Below are 13,131 nucleotides of genomic sequence, written 5' to 3' on the forward strand. Positions count from 1 at the left end.
TTATATTTCAAAATCAAGTTAAATACCTAAATGTTACATGTGGTCTTAATGAGTTGCCAATTTTTCTGTCCTTCTCACCCAGTTAATCTCTTATTTCCCAACCATGCTGATCTGCTGTCAGTCGTATGCATTGTGTCAGGTTCTGAGTCCCTATTATTATTTTTCCCTCCAAGATTCACTAGGAATCTTTTGAAGGAAACTTGTCTAATTCTTCCAATATAGTGGGTTAGGACCTTTCCTATGCATTGTCTTTGTGTCTGTTTTATAGCAGTTCATATTGTAATAATGTTTGTGTGGTATCTCTGTTACACATAAAGTTTCTTGAGGCTATGCATGTGTGCATGCTAAGTCACTTCAGTCGTGTCCGACTTTTTGCGACCCTGTGGACCCAGTGAAGTGGGCTGCCATGCCCTCCCCAGGGGATCTTCCCAACATGAGGATCATACTCACCTCTCTTACATGTGCCTGCATTAACAGGCAGGTTCTTGACACTAGCGCCACCTAAGTATCATGTCTTTGATCTCTCTATTCTAGTACCTAGTAGAGAGAGTCACCCAACATTTCCCTCCTTTCTGTCATGAATTAATACATGATTGTTAGAGATTACTTTGTGTCTATAGATTCAGTGTGGTATGAATCATTGAGTACTTAATATATGCCAGGTATTGCTCTAAACCCTTTACATGTGTTAACTAAATTCTCAATCTATTAGGTTTTAATATTGTTACCACTTTATAGACAAGGAAACAAGGCACAGAGAGAAGTGAAGTGATTCACTTGAAGTCAGTCAGTAAAGTTTCAGGGCCTGGATTCAACCCAGACTACCCGGCAGCAGGTAGACTTCCTCCTTTACTATACTCTCAAGTGAGAGTCGACTGGAGGATTTTGACATGGGATGGTTATTGGCTGTATCATAAGTATTTAATTCCTTTGCTAATAACTCTTTAGAGCAGTACTCAACCAGAGGTGATTTTGCCCCACAGCAGACATTTGGCTCTGTAGACATTTGGGGGATGCTGTTAAGCATCCTGTAATACACTGCTTCACCTTCAACAAAAAAATATCCTGTCCAAAATGTCAGTAGTTCAGAGTGAGAAATCCTGCTTTAGAAAATTTAAGAGTGTAGCATAGATTTTACCATGATTTTTTTTTCACCAATAAAAGATTCCATGTTCAAAGATGTCCCATTTATAATTCCCTTTAGTTTTCACCTTCATTCCTTTTAGGAATTTACTAGGAAATGATTTTGTTTGTTCAGTTCAGCATTCAGCAAACATGTATAAGTGATATGCATTGTATCAAATACTTCAGTTGTAGAAATAGAAAAATTCAAAAGATTCAGTCCTTGCTGTCAGGAAGCCTTGGAACCTAACAAGGGGTTACTTAACACAAAAAGACAAAACTCTTTAGAATGTTACTTTCAACCTTACTGGAGCATTCTGAATATAAAGTAATCATTGGATGATTGATTGGGTGAACTTTGTACCTTTGTTTCAAAACATGAAATAAAAATCAAGAGCATCTCTGAAGAATAGTATAGAAATGAATTTTTAATGTTTTGAATGTTTTGATATGTATGGTTTTCACTTAAACATTTTTAATTATAAAAGGTATATGTAGTCATTGTAGCATAGATGTATATAAATTTTGAGATGAAAAGTCCTTCCTCTTTCCTAATATTGTCTTTCGAAGTAATCACTTTAAAAGTTCATTTACATTCTTGTAGACATTTTAATGCCATAGCACAATGGTATAGCGTCTTTGCTGTATAATATTGCAATTGCTTTTCCCTTTGTACGGAAAGCAAAGCCTCATGGTTTTCTTTCCGTACATGTAGGTTTACTATTTTTTCTGAGGCAAATTTTTTCTTTGTTTGGATGCATCATAATTTGTTAACCATTTCCTCATTGAGGTACATCTACAATCATTTTGCCATTACAAACAGCACCACAGTAAATAATCTTGTTTATATATTGTTTGCACAGTAGCGTTCGTATTTTTGTAGGACACATTTCCAGAAATACAATGTGTATAGTAAACTTTTTTATTTTTATCAGATAACCCTGCCAAAGGTTGTACTCTTGCCAGTGGTGTCAGATAGTGCTCTTTTCCCATTTTCCTTTGCAATGCTGGATGCTAATAAAAAAAGTAGAAATCCTACTTATTCCTCTGCTCCCTTTAACCCTATGCCCCACTTCTTTTACCATCTCCTCTTTTCAGTCCTCCTCTCCCTTCTGCTCATCCCTCCCTACTCCATTTCCTCTGCCACACCTTTCTTTGAGTTGTGTATTTTGAACTGGTCTATTGGTTTGTCTGGTGGGTCAGACAGTAAAGTGTCTTGCTTACAATGCGGGAGACCTGGGTTCAATCCCTGGGTTGGGAAGATCCTCTGGAGAAGGAAATGGCAACCCACTCCAGTACTCTTGCCTGGAAAATCCCATGGACAGAGGAGCGTGGTGGGCTGCAGTCCACGGGGTCGCAAAGAGTCGGACACGACTTCACTTTTACTTTCATTTATTGGTTTCTAGGAGCTCTTTATGTATATTAACCCCTCCTGTGTATTTCCTCACATACACTATGTTTGCTTTTGGTATCTTTTGGAAACATTTTAAAATTTTTATGTAAAATTTGTCAGTCTTCCTTACCTGAAAATTAAATATATTTTTATATTTTCTTTATGTTCATATCTTTAGTCATTAAGGAATTTATATATGATACACTCTAAACCTATGATAGGGTCTTTTTCCCAAATGGATAGCCAGTATTCCTAATACAATATTGGATATAACCCATTCTTTTCCTGATGATTTGAAACATTTCTTTGCATATGTTAAATTCCTACTTTTTTAGAGGACTGTGTATAACCTGTATTTTTGTTATTGAGTCACGTAAGTCATGTCCGACTTGTGACCCCATGGACTATAGTCTACCAGTCTCCACTATCCATGGGATTTTTCAAGGCAGAAATGCTGGAGCATGTTTCCATTTCCTTCTCCAAGGGATCTTACTGACCTAGGGATCGAACCTGTGTCTCCTGCATTGGCAACTGGATTCTCTACTGCTGAGCCATGAGGGAAGCCCCTTGTAACCTATATATTCCTATGTATTTTTCCATACATTTAATTCTTATTTTTATGTATCTCGAACATAAATATATTCCTATTGGTTCATTTGCAGGTGCTTTATTCTAATTCATCAGGCTGTTTTTGTGCCATTACCACATTTTAATTATTTCAGCTTTATGATTGATATCTGGTAGTTCCAGTCAACTATAATTATCTTTAATTTAAAAAATTTTATTGGTCATTCTCTCACATTACTCTTTCAGGTGAACATTAGCTTAGCATGTTTTCCCGCACAGTAGTCCCATTGGATTTTGTAATACCATGTCTTTTTTTTTTAATGTACTCTTTAGACTGACTTGTATGTGTTATGTGCTAAGTCACTTCAGTTGTTTCTGACTCTTTGCAGTCCTATGGACTGTAGCCATTCAGGCTTCTCTGTCCATGGGGTTCTCTAGGCAAGAATACTGGAATCAGTTGCCATGCAATCCTCCAGGGTATCGTGCTGACCTCAGGGATCGAACCCAGGTCTCTTATGTCTCCTGCATTGGCAGATGGGTTCTTTACCAATGGCACCACCTGGGAAGACAATTAAGCAAATTAAAAAAAAAACCAAACACACTAGGTTCAAGCCAAGTTGAGGTATAATTTTTGTGTTCCTGTTTATGACTAGGTACATGTTTATTCCAGCACTTTCTGACCTTATAATTGACTAAAATCACTTAAAAAAATAAAAGAGGTTAATGGGTACAGCAGTATCCAGTGAAACTAAAGATACTTGACAGTAAATATGTATTGACCACGAATTTCAGCAGTTTTTTTTGATGTAGAAATTTTCTGGCAAGGATGTTCTATGAACGATGATGACATAATTCCAAAGAATAAGATCTGACAATTTTCTATAGTTGACAGTATTTTAAAATAGTTGGTAGGCTTTGACAAATACAGTATTTATTACAAAATTGTTGTCAGGTAGGGGGTTTAGGTGGGAGAAGGTAATGGCAACCCACTCCAGTACTCTTGCCTGGAAAATCCCATGGACGGAGGAACCTGGTAGGCTGCAGTCCATGGGGTCGCGAAGAGTCGGAACAGGACTGAGTGACTTCACTTTCCCTTTTCACTTTCATGCATTGGAGAAGGAAATGGCAACCCACTCCAGTGTTCTTGCCTGGAGAATCCCAGGGATGGGGGAGCCTGGTGGGCTACTGTCTATGGGGTCGCACAGAATCGGACACGACTGAAGCGACTTAGTAGCAGCAGCAGCAGAGGGTGTAGGTAGTGATATCCTTATTTTGCCCATGGGATAAACTCAGTCTTTGGAGTATTTGATGACTCAGTCTAGGCTCAAGTTCATGAATTTTCTGGTGGCAGAGCCTTAGATTTCTAGCCATGCTAGACTTACTAGAATTGATTACTCCGAGGTGGAAGATACCTATAGAGTTTAAAGTGTCCTAGGAATGAAGAAGAGGATGCCTTATTAATGGCTAGAGGAAAGTTAAGGAATTATAAACAGATGAGACATGGCAGCATATTTTATGGAGAAATCATTATTACATATGTTTTTATGGTTTTTGTTTTACCTCTTAATTTAGCTTTTCCCATTTTAAACAGTAATTATCCTCCCTAATTTAATATATTTAATATTATTTGTTTTACTCTCTACTTATTGCATGAGAAAATAGCCCTTGAAAATAAATCTATGAAAGATCTTTTTTTTTAAAGAACTCTTTCCTTCAAAACTTCAGCGTTATATAGTCTTTAAAAATGTCTTTTGTCACTGCCCATTCTTTTTCAGAACTTTTGCCCCATTAACACTTAACAATGACTTTTCTTGTGTTGTTTTCCAGGTTCAGTCAAATTGCATTTCATTTGTTAAGTTGTTCCTAATTACTCAGATGCATACTTAGAATTCTGTTGCTTATTGTTTCTACAACTTAATCTCCACAGCTTTTATAATTGTCTCAGAATAGTGTATAAGCTCTTTAATCACCATGTGATACATATCTTTTTTTTTAATCTAGCTGTGTCACTGCCCAAGGTTCTATAATTTTGACAAAGCAACTGTTTTTGTTTTTTTTTTTAAAGCAACTGTTTTGAACCTTAGTTTCTCTAAAGTAGGAATAATTATACTCACTTTGCATGGTTGTTGTGAAGGTAAAAGAGCATATACAACCCCTGGCAGAAGAGCCTACATGAGCACACATAGCAAGAGTCAGAATGGCTTCTAGAGCCCAGATCTCTAAGCATTAGGAGGTGGCTGGTGTTAAGTGCAAGAGGTAGGTAGAAAGTAAACTGAGGTTATTGCCTGAAGAAGAGAACTAAGATCACTTGCAAAAGCAATAGGGAGGAACTCATGGTTTGAAATTTTAAACCCTCAAGGGTTTATCATTAAACTCTTTTTCTTGAATGCTGGTTGTGAGCAGAGCACTGTGTCATGTGCTGGGTACTATGTGGACAGGTGTATAAGGCCGTTCCTACCCTCAAAGAGGTGTAGTATTCTAATACTGATTGTGTTTTAAAGACCAAAAGAATGAATCAGAAGAGGGTAAATCTTGTGGATATGTAAATGGCAAGTTTCATTAAGTTTAGCAAGTCTTACAGTTGCGTAGAGCTAGGGAGATTTAGCTTTGAATCCTTTACAAAAGGAATATACATTGAAAAAAGTCTTCAGTCGAGAGACCTGGGTAATTGCATGTTCAAGAGACAGATCTAAATAGTTCTGCTACTTAGATTTTAGTAGCTTAAAATCTACTAGGAAGGAAGGAAGTGGAAGCAGTCGAGTTCTGGAGGAAGCAGCCCAGCAAGGGGTAACCACTAGGAACAGAAGAAGGCTTTGCTTTAGAGATAGAGTTGAACTGGACAAGTAGGTGGGCTGACTAAGAAGTACAGACCCTGCCACTAAGGTGGTAACTTCTTTGTTCCTTGTTTTTGTTTTGGGGACTTTTTTTTTTTTTTTTTTGGTCTATGTAACAAGCAGGTTGGACTTGATTAACCGGATAGCTGTTATTTTCATTGAAAAAAAAAATCTAAAAGGTGGTCAGTTCTTCATCCTGCTAGAGACCAAACACTAATCACTAATATATGAATCTTCAGAATATGTTTCTTTTTGGTGAGCATGATTTGGTGCATGGGTTTTACATGACTTGGGGGAGGACTTTGACAATTTTTCTTTGGAGTGGTACATTTTTCTTTACCTCCTAAGGAGCTGTTTGATTTAAGGGATATCTTAATGGTTTGGGAATAATAGACGCATTCACAGAACTAGAAACCTTTTAATTTACTTCATTGTGTAGATGGGAAGACTAAAGCTGGTGGAATTAAACAGACTGTTTAAGCTGTAAGGTAGACAACACTTAATTCGTGGCAGAGCAGTACAGAATCCAAGCTCCTTTTTTCCATCCAGGACTCGTTCCATGCTCCCAGTATTTTGGGACTTTGAAAATGTAATGCTCAATTTCTTGAGGTTGTTATACAGAAAATGAATTTCTAGTTGGTTGGGGAAGATGAGGGAATACAGTAAACATTTTACATTTATATGTGATGGATATATGTATCTCTTCTTGATCCATGACTGGTTATTTTAGTTATTAGTTCATTTCTGACCTGTGTCAGTAAATTTTACTTGTCATCAGCTTGATGCTAGTTATGAAGGGAACTGTGTAATGTGGTTGGATAAATGAAACCACATCACACTGCTGTTAATAACAGCTTAATAGAAAATGTATTGAGCATATGCTTTTATCGGTTACGGATAACATCAAATTGAATTAGCGTATTTCCAAAATAGGCGGAAGCAAGGTTCTCTCTCAAGGGGAGAGTTCTAGGGTTGGAATTACTGAACCCGCTGAAATAGCATGCAGAATTTTCTGTGCTGTGTATTTTTCTGTCAAAAGTGTCCCATTCTCATTAGCTTTTTCAAAGGGTATCTGACCAAAATAAAAAGGTTTATGAACCATTGCTTTAATGGTTGATATTCAGATTCATGTTTTTTTTTTTTTCCTAAATAAGACTTTCATTTACATAACCAAATTTTTGAAATACTGCATCTTTGGTTTGAGGTTTGATATCCTGTAGATAGAAATCCCCAGAAATGAAAAATATTTACTGCATTCTTAGAAATAGTCTTGGTAGCTCAGATGGTAAAGAATCTATGTGCAATGCAGGAGACCTGGATTTGATCCCTGGGTTGGGAAGATCCCCTGGAGGAGGGAATGGAAACCCACTCCAGTATTCTTACCTGGAGAATCCCTATGGATAGAAGAGTCTGGCAGGCTACAGTCCATGGGGTCGCAAAGAGTTGGACATGACTGAGTGACTAAGCACAGCCAGAAATAGTATGAGTTCATATTGTGACTTTTCTTTATGCTTAAAGACCTTTTGTTTTATGAGCCAACTAATTTTTATAAAAGTCACCATTAAAGTATTTTAATGTACTAAATGTGTGAGTGAGTCAAGGGATTTTTTTATACACAAAATAGAAGGTATTAAAATTAGTTTTAATTATCTTAAGTTTTATATTCACTGTATTCCCTAAAGTATACCTTAATAAGTATTTTATAATCAGGGGAAAAAAAAAGGCAGAAGTGGGAATTAACCTTGTCTTACTTGGATTGAGACATTTTTATGTATTCTGAGTCTTTTCCTCTATTTTGACAGAGTCCAAAATCTGCTGTTCCTGTTTATCCAGTGTTCTCCCCACCTACACACACCACTCCCTCATCCCCCCTCCCCCCGCCCCCCCATCATCATCATCATCATGCTCTCAGTTTCCTCCCTTTTAATTCACTCACCCCTTTCTAAGTTTGCTAGAATTTTGAAACTTCTTTTATCATGGAAATCAAACCCCTCCAGAATTCTCAACCTGTTTTCCTGTGTTCATGTATATCCTCTCAAACTCCAAGGTCTAGAAAGTCAACTTTCTTTTCTTTTCTGCCATTTCCAACCATATTCCTTCACTCTCTTTCCCCCCTTAAATCCCGGCTCCTTTGAAGCTTCTGTCTTTTGCCCTAACCAGCCTTCATTGATGTCATCTCCTGAACGATGTCATAGTTACTGTTCCTTGATCACTAAGACTTTGGCAGCTGATTTACAGTTTTCTTTTATGCCCTGAGCTCTTCATGATCATAGCTTGTGCATCCACGTGGGAAAACAAGTCCAGTGCTCTGAACTTGGCAATTCCTTGACCAGCTCATTTCCAGTGACCTTCACCTTCCATCAGAAATTCACTGATGAATTCCCTCCCTTCAACTTCATCTCCCCTCAAATCATGAAATCACGTGTCCCATTCTGACCACAACCACTTCGTTGTATTTCTTGTCATGAACTTGTCTTGACCTTTGGACCCCAACTTTCAGTGCATCAGCACTCTTGCTTTATCATGTTGTTTAATCCAGTTTAGAGTTCGTGATTTATAATTTCAGTAACTCCCCCCTTTTGTTGCCATTCAACCACCTTTTTTTCTTTGCTTGTTTTTTGTATCTGTTGAGTAGAAACCTACCTCTGAATGACGCAGTCAGTATCTTCTTTGTGCCTCTTCCTGAATGACTGAACATTGCTAGAAAAAGTCATATGGACAGGCAGATTGATTCCACTGTATATTCATTATTGCAAATCTTAAATGGGCAAATCTCAATTTTAAATACTGTAAATCTCAGTACTGTCCAACAGTTCCCCTATTTTGGTGTGTGTTCAACTCATTCTTTGTGCAAAAATTATTGAAAGCCTTATTCGCTTCACTAGTCTTTTAACTTTTCTCAGTCACCCTCAGTCTCACCAGATAACTAGTTGCTATGTTATGGAGAAAATAGGAACTATTAGGAGTTTTCATCTTCAGGATTCTCAACATACCAGTCTGGTTTCTATTGTAGTAAGAGTGCCTTTCTCCTATTTTAGTTCCGTTTCTACCTGTGCTTTATGACCCATCCCTTTCTGCATTGTCAGAAATTCTAAAACACCTGACATGATCTTTTTTCTTCTTGATACTTTGAACCAGGCCTTCTCAGCTTTGCTTTCTCCATCAGATGATCCCATATAACATTTTTGCTACCATTCTACCACATTCCTCCTGTTTCCAGTCAGATTTTTTTTAAGAGTCATTGGTCCATATATATACACAATTGCTTATCTAAGCCCTTGGGACCAGATTTGACTCAGAAATCAGAAGTTTTTGGATTTCAGAAAGCATTAACACCTGTGGTGTGATACCCCGATGGGATTTGGGGCAGCACCCTATGATCATCACATTGTTATTTCTGCACTGGAATGTGTGGCTTTTCACTTTAAGTGGAGTAAGTAAGGGCTGCAAAAAGCTTCACTTCAGTCCAGGTCAGGTTTTACTTCCAAACGAGTTTAAAAAAAAAAAAAACACAAAAAAAAACACTTGATTTTTTTTTTTTTTTTTTAGAGCTTTTGGACTTTGGAATCATGCGTGAGAGATAGTGGACATGCACTTGCAGCTACTTCTGTTTTCTTACCTTCATTTTCTTTTTAACTCATTCTAACATTTCCTCCCCTCATGTCTCTCAAATGATTCTTGCTAACTCTACTAATGACCTTTATCTAAAGGGCTTGCGTCACTAGTGAATGTTTTCATTCGTCTCACTTGATTGAACAGCAGCCTCAGACTCTGGTGATGCCAAATCCCCTTAGCTTTGGGCACCATTCTCCCCCAGCCTTCCTCTGTCATCTTTTTGCAGGCCTTGTCCTTCCTCTTTCTTACTGTCCTCTGTTTCAATGATTAAAAGTTGCATTTCTTCCACGGCTTTGTCCTCAGACCACTTGTTTTCTTCCTCAGTATTCTCTGCTGTGGTAATCTCACTTGTCAGTGCCTTCAGCAACTAATTATGTGCTGATGAGTCACAAATATATACTCCAGCCCAGACTTCTTTGAGAGCGACCATTTATCTTTTCCTCTATTTCCCTTCCCCCTCACGTTCTTACATCATTTTCTGGGCTTCCAGTTGTGTTAGAACGAACATTGGGATCTTTGCTGTGACTTAAAGGCCCTGCATTGCCTGACCATTGCCTCCTTCTTCAGCTTCATTTTACTCTGCTCCCTCTCCCCTCTACTCTCACTCTCTGAAGGCCATGGTGCCTCCTACAGTAGGGCCTTTATATATAAGCTGCTCTCTCTGTTTGAAATGCTCTTCTTTGTAGTTTATTCCTATACATTTTTTTTTGCATCTTAACTCTTGTTTTCATGTGCCTTGTCACGAAATCATATATGGATTATAACACTAGTGACAGTTTTAATTTTACTTATATTTTTGTGATCAGTTGGTACATTTTCTCCACTAGACTATAAGCTTTCTCAGTACAAGGATTGTGTCTGCTTTTGTTCAACATTATATGTCTAGCATAATGCTTGGCATACAGTAGGTAGATAACAAATGTTTTGAATGAATTATATACATTAATTTACCTTTTCCAACTTTTAAACATAATTTATGTATATACACTTACCGTGCAGCAGTGCAGTTTCTATAGTTTTATGTGGACAAAGTCCTGACGGTCCTCTTACTGAAAATAACAAAAGTTCATTCTAAAGAATTCCATGAATTAAATATATATATATATTTAAAAGTTCAGATGCATAAAAGTCTTACTTTGACCTAGCTCATAATTTTATCTTCCTTCATGTTCTTAATTTTTCAATTTTGACCTCTTCCCCCATATTCTATATAGATATCAAGTATCTGTACTTGCTTGCTGCAGTCCATGGGGTCGCAAAGAGTCAGACACGACTGAGTGACTGAACAACAAATCAAGTATCTTACTAAGTCTAGTATTATGACCAAGTAAAATATATGCAGTGTCTAGTACAATTCAGCAGACTCTCAACTTGCTCATCAGTTTGTAGGTATCATGATTAAAAATAGTTTAACCATCTGCTAACTGACTGAACAATTTTAGTATTGTGAAAGGGCGTGGTAGGAGAGAGAAAGAGATGGTCTAGGTATAATGTCAGAACGAGGCTCAGTGCAGAAACCACCTTGTGACCTCTTAATATTGAAACTTAAGAGTCAGTTCAAAATTAGGAAGAGATTTGGTGGAGGGTTAAGCGTAGAAGAGTCCTGACAAGAGGGGATTTCCCAGAACAGGGTGACAGAAGAATTTCTTTCAGTATTTTAATATTTCACTGAATTTTTTTAGAGGGAAAAAAATATGTTTAAAGATGTGATTCTGTGAAAATTGTCATAATACGTATTTAATATACAATAAATGTTTCTAGGAATCAACTTGAATTAATGAGCTTTTTATATTTTACTCTTTAATTAGGAAAATCAATAGATTCCCAGTCATCTCAAAGTGAATCTGAAATTGTGCCAAAAGTTACTAAGATGACTGTATCTGGAAAGAAGCAAACTATGGGATTTGAAGTGCCCAGGTAACGTTTTTAACCCTTCCTCCTTTTTTTTGAAATAAGTATTGTCTCCTTGTTAGACTATAAGAATCTATTTCAATTTTGCATAATATAATCATTGAAGTACAATAGGTCCTCAGTATGGCATAATGCAAAGAAAAGGGGATGAGAAATTAGGCTTGATTGTGAACTCATCTATGTATGTTAATCTACCTCATTGTCAATTTCCTCATACAAATTATAGCTGCTTTAATGTAAAAAGCCTATGATTTTGTGAAATCTAGCACTGTGAGGTAGGGCATCCTTATGCCACTAGATGGCATAAACAAGCAGTGTTTGGGAATTAAATGTAGCTGGTGAATCATGCAATCATTAATTAAAATTTTTTACTATTATCGTTAAACTCTTTTAGACTTTGATACTGAATAACATGGATCGGTATAACAAAGACAAAATATAAAATAAAGCATTCCTAGACTCGCAGATATCTAATGAGAAACAATAATAAGTCATATGTAGGTATTACTCATTTATTCTTTCTTTTCACAATCTTTAGAATTCTGTCAAGAGTTTCTATAGATGAGGAAAGTGGGTTACTTGAGACATAACAGCAGAGTCATAACTTTAATTATATATATTTTGTCTACTAGTTAGACAAGAAGCACTTATCAAATATAAACAATATATATTTTTTTCAATTTCAGGAAATACAAACTCAGCACCCATTATTTTCTCCTTTATAGCATTTCTTTATGTAAATTAATAGAAATATTCATGAGTGTTGGGACGAATGTTAATGATTATTTTGTTCATTTTATTTATTTTTATTTTTTATTTTATAAATAAAATATTTGGGTTGTCAGAATCATAAATACCTTTTTATTCTCCTGTCTTAAGTGCCATTTAATCCTATTATGGAATTATTTCCATTGAGCAAGGAAAAAATAAATAGAATATGCAATTCCTTGTTCTAAGGATTTTAAAATCTTATGCAAAAGGTTTTAGAGGCTTAGAAAGCAACATGCAAATGAGCCTAGTACAAAGAAAAGAGAATGAGAAAATGGGCTTGATTCTAGACTTGTCTGTGTATATTTGTCTATATATTACAGCCCATGGGGTACTATATATTAGAAGTAAATACATAGTTATGTTTGTGAGTATTTATAACAGTAATACTCAATAATTAGTTAAAATTATTAAATTATTGTTAATTGAAATTATTAATATAGTAATTAATGATCAAGAAAAAATGCTTAATTCAGGTAGTAATTCTTAGAATACTACCTTTATGCTTTATAAGTATAATGCTTTTCAGAATTTATAAGACTATATGCTTCATGAGGACAGGGACCATTAATGTTAATCATTATTTTCTTTTCATAGAATAGTTGTTTAAATATTTATTGGTCAGAGTCCTTGGGAAAATACATTAAAAAAAAAAAAAAACACCTGTAAATAGTAAAAGGCAGACCTGTGAGCCGGTATTTTGATGTGGCTCTGTAGGAGAAGTCATCAGAAAGTGAAAGGCCTACAGGTACAGATGGAAAGTACTCAGAAATGCATAAATACTGCTCAGGTACCAAGCTATATTTACATCAAATACTTTTTTTAGGGTTTTGGGGAAATTTATAATAAGGATAATACTTAGGCTGTTGTTTTTGTCTCAAGAAAGCACAGAGAAATAAAATTAAGTAAAAATCATTAGAA

The 13,131-nt window shown here is 36.2% G+C and overlaps 1 protein-coding gene across 3 annotated transcripts in view; it reads left to right on the forward strand.

The window, feature by feature from the left end:
* Positions 1 to 13,131, forward strand: part of HBS1L (HBS1 like translational GTPase) — an 87,155-nt gene that overhangs the window by 44,648 nt on the left and 29,376 nt on the right. For all 3 annotated transcript variants that reach the window (XM_006059276.4, XM_025294500.3, XM_044924204.1), the window contains one exon: positions 11,340 to 11,448. In XM_006059276.4, the coding sequence (XP_006059338.1) occupies positions 11,340 to 11,448 (109 nt within the window). The remainder of the gene's footprint in view (positions 1 to 11,339; positions 11,449 to 13,131) is intronic.

Source organism: Bubalus bubalis, chromosome 10, assembly GCF_019923935.1.
Source record: "Bubalus bubalis isolate 160015118507 breed Murrah chromosome 10, NDDB_SH_1, whole genome shotgun sequence".
Lineage (NCBI taxonomy): Eukaryota > Metazoa > Chordata > Mammalia > Artiodactyla > Bovidae > Bubalus > Bubalus bubalis.